The sequence below is a fragment of the Felis catus genome, chromosome A1 (genome assembly GCF_018350175.1).
Source record: "Felis catus isolate Fca126 chromosome A1, F.catus_Fca126_mat1.0, whole genome shotgun sequence".
Lineage (NCBI taxonomy): Eukaryota > Metazoa > Chordata > Mammalia > Carnivora > Felidae > Felis > Felis catus.
In genome coordinates, this window is record NC_058368.1 from 173,286,834 (window position 1) to 173,307,032 (window position 20,199).

Consider the following 20,199-nt stretch of genomic DNA (forward strand, 5'->3'; position numbering starts at 1 on the left):
TTTCTGCTTACCAATTTCTCAGAAATGAAAATTGGTGCAGTATGTCTGGTCTCCTGTCTTGGTGGGTGTCTTAGCCTGTTCAGACTTCTATAACAAAATACCACAGATTGGTATATAAACAACAGAAATTTATTAGTCTGTATACTGAAGTCTCAGATCAAGCATGGTTGAGTGAGGGCCCTTTTCCAGGTTGCAGACTGCCAACTTCTCATATCCTCTCATGACAGAAGGGGCAAAGATGCTCTCTAGGGCCTCTTTTATGAGGGCAATGATCCCATTCATTAGGGCTCTGCCCTTATGACTAATCTTCCAAAGGCCCCATTTCATATCTTCACCTTGGGCATTAGGTTTGCAACATAAGAATTTGGAGGGATACAGATATTCAGACCATAGGAGTGGTCATAGTGATACCCCAAGGTTCTATGTATTCAAGAAGACCAATTTGGGCAAAAACAGCTTTGTGGCCAACAGCTGTACTGCAGCCTGAGATTCCCATTTCCTTTCTGGTAGAGAAGACCCAAGGTATGAACCTACTTTCTCCCCACCCACCCCTTGGCCTACCAATTCAAGGATAGACTCTACAGTCTGGCTGCCACCTTTCCCATTATATATCCCCACCTACACATATCTTCTTTAGGTCTTTGGAGCTGCATCCCATTCCATGAAGGTGCCTTGTGCTCCATGATTTTGTACATGATCTTCTCTTTGTCAAGGATCACCCCTGCCAGCATACTGCTATTCTTCCTCCAAGGCTTAGCTTTCTCAACTTGCCCTGCCCACTCTAGAACAGAGTTAGTCTCTTCCTCTTGTGTTCCCACATTGCCTCTTGCACATTAGTACTTCAACATTTTAATGTTGATTTATTTATTTTGAGAGAGAGTGTGTGTGTGAGTTGGGGAGAGGCAGAGAGAGGGAAAGAAAGAATCCTATGCAGGCTCCATGCTGCCAGTGCAGAGCCCAATGGAGGGCTCGATCCCACGAGTCTGGAGATCACAACTGAGGCTGAAATCAAGAGTTGACACAACTGACTGAGCCACCCATCTGCCCCAGTACTACATTTTGGAAAATTGTCTATTGTACTGTACATTTCTCATGCTAGGCTCTTCCATCTTTCCAGGGGTAAGCCATCAACTCAAAACTCAGACTCTGAGTGTTTGTAAAGTGGACGGAGCTCCCAGCATTACAGAGGGGATGTCCCAGGGTCCTTGACCTAGTTCAGGGCTCCAGTTTCCTGCTTCATCTTGCTTAAGTTTGCACCATAGCCCTGCCTGTGCTGGGCTTCTCTTAAGGCAGACTCAGAAGGAAGTGCACCTTCCTGAATTAACTGATGTTCAGTTAGTGGTGGCCAAGGAAGAGGGTGGGACATTACAACTCAGGTGACTTGTGAGTTTCATTTCACAGTTCAGTGGGATGCCTCACATTGAGAGAGAAGAGCTGACGCCCGAGGAAAGTGACCAACTGCTTCTCCCAGGTAAGAGCCTCTTCTAATTCCTGCTTGCTTTAGCCTTAGTCCCTTGCCCTCATCTCTCCAGCTTGGCCCATGCTAGGGGAGTGGAGGCTGGAACGACTAAGCCAGATGTCCTCAGTGGTCGCTCCCATCCTTGGCAGGGATCCGTGGATACTTTTCAGAAGGAAGTCTCACCTCATGTAGCTGATTCAGCTGAGTTAAGCTAAGAGGCCAACAGTTACTCAAACATGTGCAGACCCTGGCTGGGTTCTGGGAATCTAGGGATGTGGAAGAAATGTCCCTCCCCACTGGGCTCAGCTGGAAGAGACAAACAGGGATACATTTACTGGGAGTGTAAACACTGAGATTTATTGAGGGGAGTCTTCAGAGTCTTTGGCATGTAGAAATATGGAATAGATATCAAACAGAAGAGTGAATGAGTAAGAGAGTGAATATATGATTGAATTAGCTGGGAGTGAGTGAATGAATGTTTGAGTTAGCTGAGCCTCAAAAGGGGAGTGAAAGCTCACCCCGTGTGTAACCCTTGGCCCTTTACTAAGATTATAATTGCCTTCGTTATCCCATTTTATTCTTGAAACAAACTTGTAACATACGTGGAGTTAACATTCCCATTTGACAGATTTTGGAAATTAGGTATATGTTACTTTGAGGAAATTTGTTAGAAACTCATTTCTTAGTTCTCCAAATAAGGACCCCACCCCCAACCCCCAAATTTTTCAAAGCTGTATTAGCACCTACCTATGCCAAATCTTGTGCTGGGATGAAGATGTAAATGACTCAGACACAGTACTTCCAGAGTCAAGGAATACCGTGAATGAGGGCTGGACAGCAGGAGACAGGGTGAAGCTTGTAGTAAGTGTGGCTGGACTATGAGTGGGAGTAGCAAGAGAGGAAGCTTGGGGCCTGCAATGCTGTGATAAAGAGTTTTAGACTTTTTTTTTTCCCTGCAGTGGGAACATCAAAATGTGAAGGTTTACCTCCTTAAGGGAGATAGGGCTGGGAAATGGCATTTTTGCATAGTTTGGTGATATGTTGGTAGTTGGTAGGGCAGGGAGATATACAAATTGGAACAGAAGTATCAGTTAGGAGGTTGTTGGAATAATCAGATGGGAATAGGGTCTGGGGCAATGGCAGTGGGAACCAGGAGGAGGGGATACATGGGAGAACTCTTTCCATTTTTAGCTCTTTCAGTGTAAGACCTGATTGCATAGAGGAAGTGAGGGTCAAGGATGTAGACAGGCACCTGAATAGCTGTGAGAGTGAGCAACCTTAATGCCTCCAGCCAATGTGGAGGACAGGAAAAGTTTCATAGGGAAAAGTGAAGGAGAAAATGAATGTGTCTTTGACTATTGAGTTTGAGGAGCCTCTCTATCATCTGGGCAGTAATGTCTAACAGACCATTAGAATTTGGGATTTGGTTCAGGACAGGGGTAGATTTAGGAGCCCTTGCACATAGGCCTCAATCAAACCTTGCAGATGATACAAAGGGAGTGTGGGGAAGAGGGCTATGGCCAGAAACTAGGAGAGGGGGGTGTTGTTTAAGGGAAGAGGAGAGAAGAAGTTATGAAGACTATGAGACTCAGGAAGGAGGCCCGGGAAAGACTGGCTGTCAAAGCCAAGGGACAAGAGAATTTTACAGTGAAAAGAATGCTCATGGCTTTGCATGACTGAGAGAGGACAGTAAGGGTGGGGACTGAGGAAAAGGTTGGGATTGGGCAGTCAGGAGATCCTAGGTGATCAGTAGGAGGGCAAATTCATGGGCATCATGGGGGTGGAAGATGGGGAGGGGTTGCAGGGATGGAAAAGTATCTTTCCTGAAGTTTTGCTGTTATAGGAAGAGAGGTAGAGTAATTCAGTGGATAGATGCCTTCTGCTCATCTTGGGGCCTCCACTGCATTTTCCCTTTTTCTTAACCCTGAAAGGCACCTGAATCACCAAAAGCTCCCTTGGGAACTTCTTGGAACACCAATACCACCTCTAGCTTGAATTAGCAAAGTACCAAACATCTCTACAGTCCTTTACAGTGTGCAAAGGGCTTTCAGATTCATTAACTCCTTTAATCCTCACAAGAACTGAATTTTTGTCCTGTCATAGAAGAGGAGATTGAGGCTCATAGAGTTTCAATTCAGATTCATCTAAATAAATCTGAAGGCACACCCTGAGCAAGGTTCTTTTGCTCTCATTATTTCATTTGCGCCACATAGCCCTTTGACATATATTGGTCCCCATTTGGCAGATGAAGAAAATTAGGCCTCCAGATTAGAGACCTGGTGCTGCTGCTTTGTGAAGAGCTGGGTCCTCGACTCTGAGCACAGGGCTGTTTCCATTCTGCATCACTATACTTCCAAAACCCACCCATGAGCTGATGTTTGTGTTACACATTAAATTTCCTGAAGGAAAAAAAAATCCCAAAACTAACTTTATTTATTTATTTATTTATTTATTTATTTATTTATTTATTTATTTATTTTAATGTGTACTTATTTTTGAGAGAGACAGAGCGTGACTGGGAGAGGGGCAGAGAGAGGGAGACACAGAATCCAGAGCAGACTCCAGGCTCCAAGCTGTCAGCACAGAGCCTAATGCAGGACTTGAACTCACAAACCGTTAGATCATGACCTGAGCTAAAGTCAGATGCTTAACTGATTGAGCCACCCAGGCGCCCCTCAAAGCATTTTCTAAGTCTTACTCCATTTAATTCTTACAAGAACCTTGTGAAGGTAGATGGTAGATATTTCCTCCCATTTTACAGATGAAAAAACTGAATTTCAAAGAAGTCAGAAATGACCTGCCCGAAGTTGTGCCACTAGTGGAACCCCTTTCTAAATTTTTTTTTTTCAACGTTTATTTATTTTTTGGGACAGAGAGAGACAGAGCATGAACGGGGGAGGGGCAGAGAGAGAGGGAGACACAGAATCGGAAACAGGCTCCAGGCTCTGAGCCATCAGCCCAGAGCCCGACGCGGGGCTCGAACTCCCGGACCGCGAGATCGTGACCTGGCTGAAGTCGGATGCTTAACCGACTGCGCCACCCAGGTGCCCCGAGTGGAACCCCTTTCTAAAGAGCGAACCCATCCCTGTTTAGATCTCCCTTCAAGATGAAGTTTGCTGGGCACCTGGGTGGGTGGCTTAGTCGGTTAAGTGTCCAACTCTTGATTTGGGCTCAGGTCATGACCTCACGGTTTGTGAGACTGAGCTCCACATTGGGCTCTGTGCTGACAGTGCAGAGCCTGCTTGGGATTCTCTCTCTCTCCCTCTCTCTGCCCCTCCTCCACTCACCCTCTCTTTCTCTTTCTTAAAATAAACTTAAAAAAAAAAAAAAAGATGAAATCTGCATGCCTTAGCTAGGCATAAAGGCCATTCTTAGTCCAGCCTGCCTGCTTCTCCAGCAAGTCTTTGGCCCCTCCTTACCTCACACCCTTTGTTCCAAACCTCTGAAACATCCCTGAAATCCCAAGCACAGTAGCAGGTCCATGTCTGTTACTGCCCATGTCAACTGTATTATGATTGTTGGTAAGGCTCTGAAATCCCTGAGGCCAAAGTCTACATCTCCTTTGTACCCCAACATTGGCACAGTAGCCATCAGGAATTGTAAATGTAAATAAATAACAGAATGAATAAATGGCATTGGGATTAGAAATCAGTCTTCCTAATGCTCTGTTAATATACATGCTTCTGGAAAATGAAGGCCTTTTGGTTGATTACCAAAGGATCCGTTGATGGTCAGAGGTTCTGAGCTCTGCACACAGCTTTCTTCCCAGACCCCTTAAGAAGGAAGAAAGTTAAGGTCCATGGCCTCTGAGGGTTTGCAGAGTGTGTGGTTCATGAGGGCTGTCCTTTTCCTTCTATAGGTGGCCGCCCCCCATTGTGGAAACACATGGAATCCATTGGGGCAGTAGGGTTGCAGCAAAGGGAAGGAGTTCCTAGCTGCTCCCAGAAGGGCTTACCTTGCCCCTCAGACAGCTCTGAGCTGGTAAGTGCGGCACTGGGTTTCTGTCTCATGCCTATTCAAGGCTGTCAAGGGCAGGATCAGCTGAATATGCAGTGGGGCCATGGGCTCACAGCCATGCAGCCCTTTCTAGTTAACCAAGCCTTTCAGATCTGATCTGGTAACTACCTCTTCTGTGGCTCCACACAACAGCAAGGTGGGGATTATCTTTTCATCTTACAGCTGAGGAAGAGGGGACTTAGAGAGGTGAAGTGATTTGAGTTTTAGTTGAGCTAAATAGGAGCTTCAGCTGAGGTGTTTCAGTTCCAAAGGCATTGCTTTTGCCACCTTGCTACATAGGCACTGTCCCTGCCCTGATGGGTTGGCATAGTCTAGAAAGGACCATCTTGGGGTTTTCTGGTAGAAAGTTGCATTCTTTTTTTTTTTTTTTTTTAATTTTTTTTTCAACGTTTATTTATTTTTGAGACAGAGAGAGACAGAGCATGAACGGGGGAGGGGCAGAGAGAGAGGGAGACACAGAATCGGAAACAGGCTCCAGGCTCTGAGCCATCAGCCCAGAGCCTGACGTGGGGCTCGAACTCCCGGACCGCCCGCGAGATCGTGACCTGGCTGAAGTCGGACGCTTAACCGACTGCGCCACCCAGGCGCCCCAGAAAGTTGCATTCTTAAGGCACTTCCTTCTTCTATTTCTTTAGTTACTCCTGCATGTCTCCCTCCCTTCAACATGGCCACTGCAATCAGGCACACAGAGTTGATTGCAGGGCTGAACTCAACGTAGAGGTTATTCTGCAACATAGTCCATAAGCCTCAGGTTAGCTCAGACTGAGTTTCTCTTTTCTGTCATCTGTTTTTTTTTAAGTTTATTTATTTTGAGAGAGACAGAGACAGAGAGAGCAAGTGGGGGAGGGGCAGCGAGAGGGGTATAGAGAGAATTGCAAGCAGAGCTGGACTCAGAGCTCAAACTCACAAACCATAGATCATTACCCAAGCTGAAACCAAGAGTCAGACACTTAACTAACCAAGCCACTCAGGCACCCTTCTTTTCTGTCATCTTGACCAAGATTTAGAAACCCTTGCATATCACACCATCAAGCAGGAAACACTTGTGTAAGTCATTTCATATCTGTTAGTCTGTTTCCTCATCAGTAAAATGAAGGAAAATAAAGTCTAATCCTCCCACCCCCTTGGAGGATTAAGTGAACTAATGGAGATAAAGGACCTGCACAGAGGAGGCCTCCGTGAAAGGGTTCTTGAGTTGTTCCCTGCAGTTTCTTTAGTTTTCTAGCTTATTCTGACATCTGCTGGACTTGGCTTGTTGCCTAAACTGTGAGGGCACCACCCCTCACTGTATTTCATGCTCCCACTTCACCTTTGTCCAGTCTCTGCTCCAGACCATGCTATCAACGTTTCCCTAGTACACAACTCATGGCTGGGCCACAGAAGTGAGCAATGACATGGCCCCTGGCATGGGGGACTCAGGCCTTCTGAGTATTATTATTCTCTTGGCCATATTCCAGGGCCACACAGCCAGGAAGTGGCAGAACAAGGACTCAGATGTAAGTTTTCTCGTCCTTTGGAGTTTCTTCGCTGCAACCTTCATCAGCTTTGAGTTCTTTTGAGGTGAAATTGCTAGTTTTTATAAGGTTTCACATTCATATGGAAACCCCTCTTCGGTCAGTTCTGGGCTCAAATCCCACTCTGTCCCTTAATAGCTGCTTGGGTTATGCAGATGACTATCCCTCTCTGACCTTCAGTTTCATCATTTGTAACACATGAACAACCCTTCCTAGTGTACATGGCTGCTAGAAGCATCCCCTATAATGTAAACACGGAACTGAACATCTGGCACTCCAGGTAGGATCATTTGCCTCCTTAGGAATCTGTTTTCCATTCTCTTCTTAAGCAGAGGTGGGAGCAACTCACCTGCATCTCCCTCACTGAACATCCTTTCCTCCTTGGCTCTCCCTGCCTCCTTATTCATATGCCTGGTGGTTACTTTACAGATATGGGTCCAGCATGGGGCACTGGAATGGAATTACTGTGGGACAGGTGGTGAGGACCTGGGAAAGGCTCAGCCCAGGAGACTAGAAAATAGAGTCACAGGTTGGGACTCTCCAGTAAACCTAGGAGGGCTGCTGGTGTCTCTTTGAAGGACAGGCCAGAGAGTCATCTGGGGGAGGTTTCCACATACAGATGAGGTACTGGGGTCCTCTTAAACTCCCCCACAGTAGCCTGATGGAGAAGAACCTGGGGTGTCCTATTCTCTGCTTTTTGCCTGCCTACCCCTCCCATCACTTTGATTCATCCCTAGCCCAGCCTTCCCCCCAATTCATCCCCTCACTCTGAAGAAAATCCCTTTATCCTCTTCTCCAGATCTTCAAATGGCTTGTTCCCTTCCTTCATTTAGGTCACCTCCTCAGGGAGAACTTCCCAGACCAATATCCAAAAATACCTCTTCCTCCCCTGGTCACTCTCAAACTTCTATTCCTGCCTTAAAAAAAAAAATCTACCATTTCTACCAGAATATATGTTTATTTGCTTATTTTCTGCATCTGTGCTGAAATCTGAGCTTCACAAGAACAGAACTCAGCTGGTTATGCAACATATAGTGCTTAGAATAGTGTTGGGCATGTAGTAGGGGCTCTATCGATGTCTGTGGGAAGGATGGCTGACTGATGGCTGATGATGATGGCCAATTGTCCTCCGTGGTGTAGCCTCCAAATTTTCCTGGGCCGGGCTTACTTAGGTTCCAGAGTCAAATGGATTAAGAACCTGAACTTGAGATTCATTCACACATTTTGTTCATTTGCGCATTCAATGACAATTCACTGAGCAGCTCACCTCTGGGTACTGGGGAGCCAGAGTGAGTCAGGATACGACAGGAGTACGACAGGGGTACGACAGGAGAGAGGCCTCACTAAACCCTGAATTCAAAAAAGCGGAAGGGGCAGGGGACACAGGGATCTGAGAAGGAGCTACCAGAGAATGGAGCAGGAGGAGGAAGTGTGTGGGTCTCCCCTCTAAGAAGGAACCTTCTAAGAATGCAGGAATGTAGTGTAAGCTGCAGGCTATAAAAGAGAGCCAAGGGATGTGAAGAGGTGAGGAGTGGGGCTGAGCAGGTGTTGGGGAGAACAGCAAGGCTCAGAAAGAGCTCAGGAAGGGCTCTAGTCAGCTTCTGGGAAAGTCAAGGGAGGTGCTGGTCTGTACTGGCAAGAAGAGGAGGTGTGAGCCAGGCAGGACAGTCCTGATTGGAGTGAGAGAGCTTGGCTAGGTTAACAGGGCTCTTGCCCAGATGTTAGCCTGTTTCTCCCCAGGTGCTGGAATGCCTACAGCAATTCAAGGTAACACAGACACAGCTGCAGCAGATCCAAAACAGCCTCCTGGGCTCTATGGAGCAGGCACTAGGGGGGCAGGCCAGCCCTGCTTCCGCTGTCCGGATGCTGCCCACATATGTGGGGTCCACCCCACATGGCACTGGTGGGTGACATAGACTAAGATGGGTGGGCAGGCCTGGGGAGAGTGTTCTGATCTGGGGAAGGGAGAAGTTCCTTATCCCTCTTCCCATTAAGGTTCCCAACTCTAAGCTCTCTTAATGAGACTTTACAGTCCTTGGGGATGTTTCTGGGAGGCAGAGGGCTTGTCTTGCCAGCTCATGCCTTTCTGTGACCTTTCTGCCCCAGAGCAAGGAGATTTTTTGGTGCTGGAGCTGGGGGCCACAGGGGCCTCACTGCGTGTTCTGTGGGTGACCCTGATGGGCACTGAAGGACACAGGATGGAGCCCCGGAGCCAGGAGTTTGTGATCCCCCCAGAGGTGATGCTGGGTCCTGGTCAGCAGGTGAGAGGTCACTGCCCAGTCTCTGGGGCTTGGCTGGGTGGCCAGGGCTCTGGTGGGAAGATCTGAGCCCCCAACCTGTTCCACAGCTCTTTGACTTTGCTGCCCACTGCCTGTCTGAGTTCCTGGATGCATTCCCTGTGAGCACTCAGGATCTGCAGCTTGGGTTCAGCTTCTCCTTCCCTTGTCACCAGACAGGACTGGACAGGGTGAGGCAGAGTGGGCATGGGAACATTGGGTGGAGGAACCACAACCCTATGAAGGTTGCTGGGGAGTGACCCAGCTTTCCTGCCCCCAGAGCACCCTCATTTCCTGGACCAAAGGTTTTAGGTGCAGTGGTGTGGAAGGCCACGACGTGGTCCAGTTACTACGAGATGCCATCAAGAGGCAGGGGGTGAGTAGAGGCAAGGGAAATGGGAGGGCAGCTTGTGTGTCCTGGGCCTGGGCCCAGCATACATAGGCTGTGCCTGTGCTCCTGGGAAGGCCTGCTTTCCTTTTCTGTTTATATCCTTTATCCAGTTTAACTCTGGGGTGAATGTTGCTACCATTCCCATTTTATAGGTAAGGAGGCTGAGGCTAGGAAAGGTCAAAAAATTTTCAGGGCTGTAGGAGAAAACAAGGATGAAAAGACTTGACCCTGTCCTCAAGGACTTCACAGTCTAGTGGGAAAGCATTTTGACAAAAGATTGTCCCTGTCAAGGAGGTGGTTCCAATGACTCCGGTAGCACTGGGAAAGGTACACCAGGACCTGGGCAGGGATTTGAAGGAGGAATTCTCCAGGTGTATAAGCTAGGCCTGGGGTGGAAGGTCTGGTTTCAGAGAAGAGTATGTGCAAAAGCCTGGATGCCTGAGAAAGGTGGATCTGAATTCATGTGACTAAATACAGTGGTGCTAGTGGATGGTAGTCAGGGCTGGGAGGAGCAGGCTTGGGAAGTCAGGCCAAGGTGAGGATGAGCAAGCCAGGTGCCAACAGTGCAGTTTTTCCAGATGCCATGCTTGCTCACCCTCATCTTGGTCCTGTGGGGAGCGCTGGTGTTCTGGGGGTGATGGCTGAGGTTGAAGCCTTTGAGAGTCCCAGGACCCGAGCTGGGGATGGAAGATCCAAGGGGAAGTGTGGAATGGGAGGAAAATCCTCTAGGTGGGATGGCCTAGAATATATGTGTGGGCATGAGCACACATATTTCATGGACTCTGAGAACCTCCATCAAAGCCAGGACCCCTCCGTCAAACCAAGGCCCTAGGCTTGCCCATCCCCCCGGTTCCCCACTCTACCTACATAGGTAGAGCCCTGACCTCTGCTCTCTCCATTGTCCAGGCCTACAGCATCGATGTGGTTGCCGTGGTGAATGACACAGTGGGCACCATGATGGGCTGCGAGCCAGGGGTTGGGCCTTGTGAGGTCGGGCTTGTTGTAGGTGAGCCGTGGGCCATTTGTGATGATGGGTAGAGGGCACAGCTACCTGATGGGCAGGTCCTGATGGAGTCATCCCTGCCAGACACTGGCACCAATGCATGTTACATGGAGGAGGCAAGGCATGTGGCGGTGCTGGATGAGGACCGGGGTCGTGTCTGCGTCAGCGTTGAGTGGGGCTCCTTCGGCGATGATGAAGCTCTGGGACCAGTGCTGACCACATTTGACCATGCCTTGGACCGAGAGTCCCTGAATCCTGGTGCCCAAAGGTGGCCTGATCTTCTGCTCTAGAGCTTGTCATTCTTCTGCTCCCTTCCTCACTGCTATCCCTGAACTCAGGACCCTCCCTCTTGCTTGCTCATAGGGTTTCCAGGTTGCAACCTGGGGGGCCCTGGCCAGGCTCAAACAATTAAGGGCTTAAGATTCTAGAACCCAGAGTTTTCAACACTTAGCCCTCCCTTATTCCTGACAGGTGTTCCCTGCCCTCTTTTGGGTCCTGCCACCCTCCAGGAGCCCCTCTGAACCCAACTTAAGCCAGAGGGGGCAGCAAAATCTGGATAAACACCCACCTATCTCCTGGAAGGCCATTTGCTTCTAGAACCTCCAGTCCGGGGACCCTAAAGAAAATGATCCTTCTTTTGGGGCTCTTAGAGGTGGGGCCAGGTGGGCTGAGGACTTAAGAAAGGCTCTGTCCAGCCATACTTCCTACCTATAGGTTTGAGAAGATGATTGGGGGCTTGTACCTGGGTGAACTGGTGAGGCTTGTGTTGGCTCACCTGGCCCAGCGAGGAGCCCTCTTTGGCGGCTGCACCTCCCCTGCCCTGCTGAGACGAGGCAGCATTCTCCTAGAGCATGTGACTGAGATGGAGGAGTAAGTAGGGAAAGCGAGTGGGCTTAGACAACGGGCTTTTTGGCTTGGGAGAGGGAAGGATGCTCTGTCCCCCAGGTAGCTCTGGGGCTGGGGGTGGGTAGGGAGCTTCCAGGCTATTGAGTCCCAGTACGCTGTGTCCCTCCAGCCCCTTGGCCGGGGCAGCCCGCGTGCATGCTATCCTGCAGGACTTGGGCCTGAGCGTGGGAGACTCGGATGCTGAGCTTGTGCGGTACGTGTGCACAGCCGTGTTTACTCGGGCTGCCCGGCTCTGTGCTGCTGCCCTGGCTGCTGTTCTCTCCCGCCTCCAACACAGCCGGGAGCAGCAGATGCTTCAGATCGCTGTGGCCACCGGAGGCCGAGTGTTTGAGCGACATCCCAGGTATGGGAAAAACACACAATCCTGTGTGAGCAGGTAGCAAGAACATGTGTGTGTTTTCCATAGAGACCCAGAGGGCACTCTGTGGTAGCATGGGTGCCAGGCAGTGGGTACAAGTGGCACTCAAGCAGAGTGAGGTCAGATGGGGACTAAGGGAAGCCAGAGGAAGTCACGGGAGAGAAAAGATGCTTCTCTTTGGGTGGGCAAGGGAGGGGTCTCTGGGGGCACTGGGAGCACTGGAGACACTGAGCATATGGTTGGTTCACAGATGGATTTAGAATTGAAGGGATCTGGAGTGATGGGGCTCAGGGCTTCAGCAAGCCCTGGGTGGGGTTCAGGTTCAGGTGCCAAGCCAGGTATGCTTGCTATGTGTCTGTGTAGTTTCCTCAGCATCCTGCAGGAGACCGTGATGCTCCTGGTCCCTGAATGTGATGTCTCCTTCATTCCCTCTGTGGACGGGGGCGGCCGGGGCGTGGCAATGGTGACTGCTGTGGCTGCCCGCCTGGCTGCTCACCGACGCCTGCTGGAAGAGACCCTGGCACCATTCCGGTTGAACCGTGAACAGCTGGCAGCAGTGCAGGCACAGATGCAGGAGGCCATGGCCAAGGGGCTCCAAGGGGAGGCCTCATCCCTCCGAATGCTGCCCACTTATGTACGGGCCACGCCTGATGGCAGTGGTGAGGACCTGGCCTAAGTGTGGGGCTGGGTTATAGGTTCCTGGAGGTCATAGCATGTGCTGAAGTCGAACCACCAGCTTTGTCCTGGCACTGAGGGTCTCTGTCCCACAGAGCGTGGGGACTTCCTGGCCCTGGACCTTGGGGGCACCAACTTCCGGGTCCTCCTGGTACGTGTAACTGCAGGAGGTGTGCAGATCACCAGCCAGGTCTACTCCATCCCAGAGTGTGTGGCCCAGGGCTCTGGACAGCAGGTACTCACAGCTTGGACCTGATGTCAAGAATGGGGAAGAGCCAGGATGGGACCACCCTCTGACTTGCCCCGTATCTCAGCTCTTCGACCACATTGTGGACTGCATTGTGGACTTCCAGCAGAAGCAAGGCCTGAGTGGGCAGAGCCTCCCCCTGGGATTCACCTTCTCCTTCCCATGCAGGCAGCTTGGCCTGGATCAGGTGAGGGAGGGAGGGCCAGGAGAAACCATCCCCAAGGGCTTTCCACCCTCATCCCCTTCATGAAATGGGCAGGAGACCTGGGAGAGGGCTTCAGGTATCCTGGGCTGGAGCTAGGGGTGGGCAGAAGCACTGCTGTGCTGGGCCAGCACTTAGTCCCAGTTTCCCTGGATATGGTGCGTGCAGGTGGAGGAGGTGTGGCCTGGAATCTAGGGCTATAAAGAGGCCTGAGGTGGAAAAGATCATGGATACCCCTGGGGGCTGCCAATGGGCAGCAAAGTGGAGCCAGGTTAGGTCTGGGCACTCAGGAGCAGTGTAGGCCCAGATCAGGGCTGATGAGGGGACACACTGTCTCCCCCACAGCCCTGGTGTACCGATCTAGGGGACCTGCAGGGAAGAGCATTTGTTCCTGTATTTCAAGCGGCTGTGTTGTCCAGTTTCTTTGAATGTCTCCCCTTCCTGGCCTTGCTGTGCCCTGGCTTGGTGTTGGGTGCCTGACTGGAATGGCAGAGCAGCACAGAACTAGACACAGCACCCACTAAGCATCCACCTCTGCATGTCCTTCAACAAGAATGCTGGACTTCTCAGTGCATACATCTGAGGCCTGTCATGGAGACAGCTCCTCCCAGACCTCTGGTCCAAGTTCCCAGGAGTCTCCTCCTCAACAACCCCAACTTCTGCCAGAAAGCCTCCTGTGATCAGGAGCTTGCTGCCCCTAACCACATTCTTCCACGCCTGTGCTCACTGAAAAAGCTCTGCTTTCTCTTCTCCACCCAGCCTTTGTGCAGGTTTCACCTCTGCTCCAGCTCTGACCTCTCTCAGACACCTGCCTCTGTATTTTGCTTTCTTTCACACAATGGCCCTTTGGAATTGAGCATTCAGCACTGTCTGTCTGCTGGTCTCCTCCACTCTAGGCTAAGCACCCTGGCACCGTTTGATTATTCCTTGTAAGGTGTGAGAAGAAGGTGGGACTCAGGATGCAAAATCAGGCATGCAACAACAAACAAGGTCCTATTCATTTTCTAGAACTGAACTTAATTTCTGTGTTGAGCCCACATTCTTTTGAGGAGTGAAACTTAATGATAATCAATTTGGGGACCTCCTTCCCCAGGTAGGGGTCGCTCCCAACTGCACAGCATCCTTTGTTGTGTATGTGCAGATACTCGGGGAAGTCAGGAGATGCCCAGGCCCCAGCTATGTGGACTCTCTGCCACTTCCTGTCTTGGTTCTTGACACCTTCCTTGACAACTCACCTTCCCCTCCAAGGGGAAGGAGAACAGAGACTTCCTCTGCTGTCAGGTCACTCCAATCTCTACTGTCTCCTCCCTTCCCACACAGGGGAATGGCCCAGGAAGAGGCATAGGACACCTTTCTCAGGAAACTCCAAAACTTCAGTCCCTCACACCCAGCACCCCTTCCCCAGACCAGGGGTCTTTCTCTTGTCTGGGAGCAGGGAAGTTTTGCTGCTACTAATGATCTGTCTTCCCCACATTAACCCTCCTCCTCATTTGCCCTCTCACTCTCTGGTTTCTGGTTTCAATACAATGAGCATAGAACAGTCTGGCTGTGGTTATATAGGAAAAAGGATAAAAGGAAATATTGTTGGGGGAAATGTTGGTTAATAGTTCTAAAATCTCCTGCCCCAAAGATTTTCATAGCTGCTCTGCATGCTCATACTTTGGGCAGCGCTGCCATTTTCTAATAGCAGTAGGCTAACTCCTCCTGCCCCCACCCTCAGAGGAAGCACACTTAGAAATGAATAGTTCTACGCTGCCAAGCCCATCACTAAGTTCACAATTTAAGGCCAATTTCTCACAATAAAGGCCTATCTGTCTTGTCTCCTCCCATTCTGCCCAGGTGTCTGGATTCTGGCTTTTCCATTTGTCCTGCACTCATATCTGGAACACACAAGTGTATCTGCTATGGACACGGCTCTATCCCTAATTCCTCAATTTCCTTCATCTCAAGTGACTCTTGCTAGTTCTTTCTGAAAGAGCAGAATTTTCTGTCATTTGGACCCCTGAGCCTTCTGTGTCCTCCCTCTTCTCATACATAGCACTCATTTTATCAGCTCGGTTCATTCCTAACCCAATTATGAAGGGCCGTTCCTTCTGGGCAGCCGTCTTAAAACATCCAGACTCTCAGACCATCTGAGCATTCTGGCACTAATAATAGAAGACATAGGTCAGATGGTTATTAATAGCTTTCTTTACACAGGAAGGCCCCTGGAGAGTTAGGAGGGGCAGAGGGCAAGGCCTTCAACCATATGGCAGAGTGGGTATGGGATCCTGTTTGGGGAGAGGGGAAATCGTATGCTTCTGACAGGATGCAGGCTTTGGGGAGGGTGAGTGAGATTCCAAGGGGCCTTCACCTTCCTGCCCCACCTTGGTCCCACCCTAGGGCATCCTCCTAAACTGGACAAAGGGTTTCAATGCATCAGACTGTGAGGGCCAAGATGTTGTGTGTCTGCTGCGGGAAGCCATTGGGCGAAAACAGGTGAGGAGTCTGCCTCTAGGGATGCTTGGGGCTGTGGCAGGCCTTGAAGGGAGCAAAGGGTCCCTTGCTTCCTGACCCAGGGGGGTGGAGTGGGTGGCTCTCTGCAGTAGAGACCTTTGGGTCCAGCGCTGGTTGCCGTGACGACCACGTTGCCCAGCAACTAGCAGCATCCTTTTGTGTGCAGGCAGTGAAGCTGAATGTGGTTGCCATTGTCAATGACACGGTGGGGACCATGATGTCTTGTGGCTATGAGGATCCCCGTTGTGAGGTCGGCCTCATCGTTGGTGAGGAGGGCCCTGCTTTTTTGTGCTCCTATTGCCTGGTGTTAATTCATTGCTTCCTGTTGATTCCTCAGGTTGGACACTCCCCTGGTCTTGGGGATGTGGCATCTTTCCTGCCTGACCCAACTAGGCCCTGCAACACTCATTTGGACTGGGTGTCTAAACTTTGGTTGTTTAGCCCAGCTCAGCTACTGATTCACAGTCATTTAAGCTCTCTGAGCCTCAGTTTGCCCTTCAGTTTAATGACTCTGAGCTTTAGAGTCATACAGATTTGGGTGGAAATACTAGCTCTGCCACTTCTATCTGTATGACCTTGGCCAAATCACCAGAGACTCAGTTTCTTTCTAAGATGGAGATAATGCCTGTCTCAAGGGTCATGAGGATGAAACAAGAGGCAACAAAGTGTGGGACAATGCTTAGCTCATGGTACATATACAGTGCTTGGAACTGAGTAGAGGCTGTGGGTGGAGGACACAGAATGAGCTGTGGGGGTCCTTCAGGTAGTCCAAGATCCTAAGTCTTTATTAAGCGTTTCTCTTCTGGCCAGATAGGGCCTGGATGAAAGGTCAGGAAACCACATAAAGACAGGGGAAATACCTGTCTTCTCAAAACTGACCATGGGGTGCCTGGCTGGCTGTCAGAGGAGCATGTCACTCTTGATCTCAGGATCGTGAGTTAAAGTCCCATGTGGGGTGTAGAGATTACTTAAATGAAAAAAAAAAAAACTTTAAAACAAACAAACTGACCATTTAGTGGGAATTGAGCCCAGAACAGCATGTGGCAGTCAGAGAGAGCTTAATCGGACTCTACACATCAGGGTGACAAGGCCAAGATCAGAAAGGAAGTGATCCCAACATGAATGGGACTTGAAGAGAGAGGGTTGTCTAGGCAGGGGAGGAGGGCTCCCACAGCTCTTTGGGTAGTCTCCCAGAGAAGGAGGTATGTAGTAGCCTCCTTTAAACTGGGAGCTTCTTGAAAATAGAACCTAGCATGGAGAGATGCTCAGGAGAGGTGTGCCCAGATTGCTATGTGAATAAACAACTAGTCAGAGGAATTCCAGGTGGGGCTGACAAGGAGACCACCTGCCTAGAGCTGACCATGTATTGGGGGAGAGGGAGGGGATGTCTTTACCCAGAGTATGCCCTCTGCCTAGAATGCCTTTCCTTTCTGTGCTTCTTGGCTTTAAGGTAAAATCCAAACATCATTTCCTCTCTGTAGCTTTTCCTGACCCTCTAGGCAGGAAGACTCAGCGGTGCTTAAGGCTCCCATGATGCTCTTATTTGCACTTCTACCTGGGTACATACAGGCACTATCAGAGTTAGCTGCTTACTGCCCAACCTTTGGCCACTGTAGGGCTCCTCATGTCTTGATTCCTATGTCCCCGGTTCCCAGCCAGAACCTGCTGGTTTCACTAAAGATGTGGAAAGCCAGTGTAGGGAGATTGGGCCTCTCAGCTGCAGGCAGCAGGGGTTGGGAGGCTCCCTCACATATCTCCCAGGGGTGGTCTGGGGTAGCATGGAAGATACAGTGATGGTGGTGCTTGTACAGAAAGTAGTGGAGGCCCAGAGGCCTTGATGCTCCAGGGTCTTCAGAAGGAATGTCAGGAAGGAAGGCATATCAGGATCTGGCACAGGTTGTGAGTGTGGGGAAATGGAGAGGTAAGACATGAACCCAAATTTTGCCATCTCAGTCTGGGAAGGGTTCAGAGGAGTCTTATCCATGTCAGTAAATGGCTTCCACCCTGTCTGGCCTCTCTGCAGGAACTGGCACTAATGCCTGCTACATGGAGGAACTTCGGAATGTGGCAAGTGTGGCTGGGGATTCAGGCCACATGTGCATCAATATGGAGTGGGGAGCCTTTGGGGATGATGGCTCTCTGGGCTTGCTCAGAACCTGCTTTGATGCAAATGTGGACCAGGCATCCATCAACCCTGGCAAGCAGAGGTATGGGCTGGGTTGGAAAGAGGTGGCTGGTGGTGGCTGGCACTGGTTATGGTAGCAGGTAGCGTCTCCTGACCTTTGTGCACCTATGCTTTCTTGCAGTTTTGAGAAGATGATCAGTGGCATGTACCTTGGGGAGATCGTCCGCCACATTCTCTTGCATTTGACCAGCCTTGGAGTTCTCTTCCGGGGCCAGCAGACCCAGCGCCTTCAGACCAGGGACATCTTCAAGACCAAGTTTCTCTCTGAGATTGAAAGGTACCTGAGGCCTGCATTGCCTCCTTCCACCTCCCAAAGGAATCTATCCACTTTGGGTAAAATTTTGGCTGGTGGGAGGTCCATTCCAGAGGATGGAGATGTCATGAGGTGGGAAAGCTAATGCAGGACTCTGGCTTTCTGTGCTTTCTTCCTTTCTTTCCTCAGTGACAGCCTGGCTCTGAGGCAGGTCCGAGCCATCCTGGAGGATCTGGGACTGCCCCTGACCTCAGATGATGCCCTGATGGTTCTGGAGGTGTGCCAGGCTGTGTCTCAGCGGGCTGCCCAGCTCTGTGGGGCGGGTGTGGCTGCTGTGGTGGAGAAGATCCGTGAGAACCGGGGCCTAGAAGAGTTGACTGTATCCGTGGGGGTGGATGGGACCCTCTACAAGCTGCACCCCCAGTGAGTCTGGGTGCTGGGCTGAGCAGGGAGGCATGGCTGGCTGGGGTCTGGCTGGCCTGGTCTTACCTCAGCCCCTCTCCTTCACAGCTTCTCTGGCCTGGTGGCAGCCACAGTCAGGGAGCTAGCCCCTCGCTGTGCGGTCACCTTCCTGCAGTCAGAAGATGGGTCTGGCAAAGGTGCAGCCCTGGTCACTGCGGTTGCCTGTCGCCTTGCCCAGATGGACCATGTTTGAAGAAGTCTCCAGGAACTACGCTTGCTGGACCAGGGCCCAGGTCCTACCTGTCCCCAGCTACCCAGGACTCCCAGAATAGCCCAAATGTGGCCATTCTGTGGCCACTAGCCTTGATCTCTGGCTTTCTCAGAGAGAAGTAGCACTTGGGTTAGCAATATATATATATAATTTATTTACATTCACGTCCGCTAAAATCCCTACGCACCCCGGCGGCCGGGCAAGGCTGTGTACATAAGGCCAAGTGTAAGTGCACGAATGCACTTAAGACAGAGTCAGGGCACGAGCTTCACACAACAGACCCCGCATGGGGGAACCGGCCAGCCCCAGGAGCGGGCACGCCACGGCACGCACACTTGCCATTGTCCAGCCCGGGACTCCCATTGCATATTCACATGCCCTGTTGGGCAGGGCTCCTCCAGGCTGGGGGTAGGGGGAGGATCAGGGAGGAGCCATTGGGTGTCCCTGGGTGGGTGGGAGAAGGGCAGCATGTGAGAGGCAGATGTGGACTGATACTGGGTGTGAGAGACGTGAGTGGCCTCCAGGTGTACAGCATGAGATGAGCGTGTGTGTGTGTGTGTGTGTGTGAGGGGGAGTATGTGAGATGAGAACACGAGACATGCATGGGCACATGCCCGTGCGGTGGTCGTGTGCCTGAACCCAGGGGCCGCCCCTTGTCCAGCTGTGGCCCTCAATCTAACAGGCTTGAAGCCAGGCCCCTCAGATGTGCCCCTACCTGGCAGGCACAGAAATGTTTGCATAAGGTCCAGCTCAGGCAGGAGCTCTGGGGGCCATGTCCCGAGCCCAGTGTGTGCGCGCATGCCCGTGTGTATGCGGCCTCCTGGCCAGGGGCAGGAGGAGAGGTAGCATCACACGCACATACACACACACAGATGGGCTGGGCCTGGCTTGGGCTCTAGGCACTGTCCACCCTGGGTGGGCCCCAGAGGCCAGGGCATGGTCAGAGCAGGTGGCAGTGCCAGCCTGGCCAGGCAGGCCTTGGAGGGGCAGAAGTGTAGGCAGGGTCTGAAGGGCCAGTGTTAAGGGACAGTGTCTGCCAGGAGGGGGCCTGTCCACACAGCTCCCCCTGAGCATGGGGGAAGGGCCCCGTCTGGCATCTGTCCGTCCCTGGTGGGTGCCAAAGCTGGTGAGAGTGTAGGCGTTGTAGGCCTGGCTGGCCTCAGCACTCCGCCTCTGACACCGTGAAGAGGCCAGCGTCTGGCTGGCCCAGTCCGGCTACTGCTGCAGCCAGCTGGCTGAGGTTGCCGTTGGGGAAGTGCCGCGCCTCCCACAGGTTGAGGATCATGGCTGTGGGGCTGGGCTTGGAGGCAAAGAAGCTGAGATGGCTGTGGAGGGGGTGGGGAGGGGGGACAGGAGCCAGTCAGCGCCCTGCCTTACCCCAGGCTGTACCCTCCTGTCCCTCAGCCCACCCAAGGGCAGGACCTCCCCTCGACCAAGTGCACCGACCACCCTGGGTGCTGGTGGATGGGGTGCAAGGCCCACAGAGCTTCCTGTCCACCCCACCCATCCTATCCCACCAGGATGGACTGCAGGTGGCCTTTGTA

General features: G+C 51.3%; 2 protein-coding genes and 1 long non-coding RNA gene across 4 annotated transcripts in view; 1 reads left to right on the forward strand and 2 right to left on the reverse strand.

The window, feature by feature from the left end:
• LOC109502784 overlaps window positions 1–10,752 on the reverse strand; it is a 59,566-nt gene extending 48,814 nt beyond the window's left edge. Inside the window, exon 1 of the long non-coding RNA XR_002161624.3 lies at window positions 10,542–10,752. This is a non-coding gene — a long non-coding RNA (uncharacterized LOC109502784). The remainder of the gene's footprint in view (window positions 1–10,541) is intronic.
• HK3 (hexokinase 3) lies at window positions 992–18,815 on the forward strand. The gene is made up of 19 exons (XM_019838343.3): window positions 992–1,471; window positions 5,319–5,440; window positions 8,731–8,893; window positions 9,097–9,251; window positions 9,338–9,457; window positions 9,547–9,642; window positions 10,564–10,663; window positions 10,745–10,928; window positions 11,375–11,530; window positions 11,676–11,909; window positions 12,288–12,583; window positions 12,695–12,834; window positions 12,914–13,033; window positions 15,431–15,526; window positions 15,711–15,810; window positions 17,568–17,751; window positions 17,851–18,006; window positions 18,172–18,405; window positions 18,493–18,815. The coding sequence occupies exons 1-19, from the start codon at window positions 1,411–1,413 to the stop codon at window positions 18,635–18,637; spliced, it is 2,862 nt and encodes a 953-aa protein (XP_019693902.1). The 5' UTR covers window positions 992–1,410; the 3' UTR covers window positions 18,638–18,815.
• Window positions 18,786–20,199, reverse strand: part of UNC5A (unc-5 netrin receptor A) — a 61,887-nt gene continuing 60,473 nt past the window's right edge. For both annotated transcript variants that reach the window (XM_011285307.3, XM_023259242.2), the window contains one exon: window positions 18,786–19,980. In XM_011285307.3, the coding sequence (XP_011283609.2) occupies window positions 19,815–19,980 (166 nt within the window). In that variant the 3' untranslated portion in view covers window positions 18,786–19,814. The remainder of the gene's footprint in view (window positions 19,981–20,199) is intronic.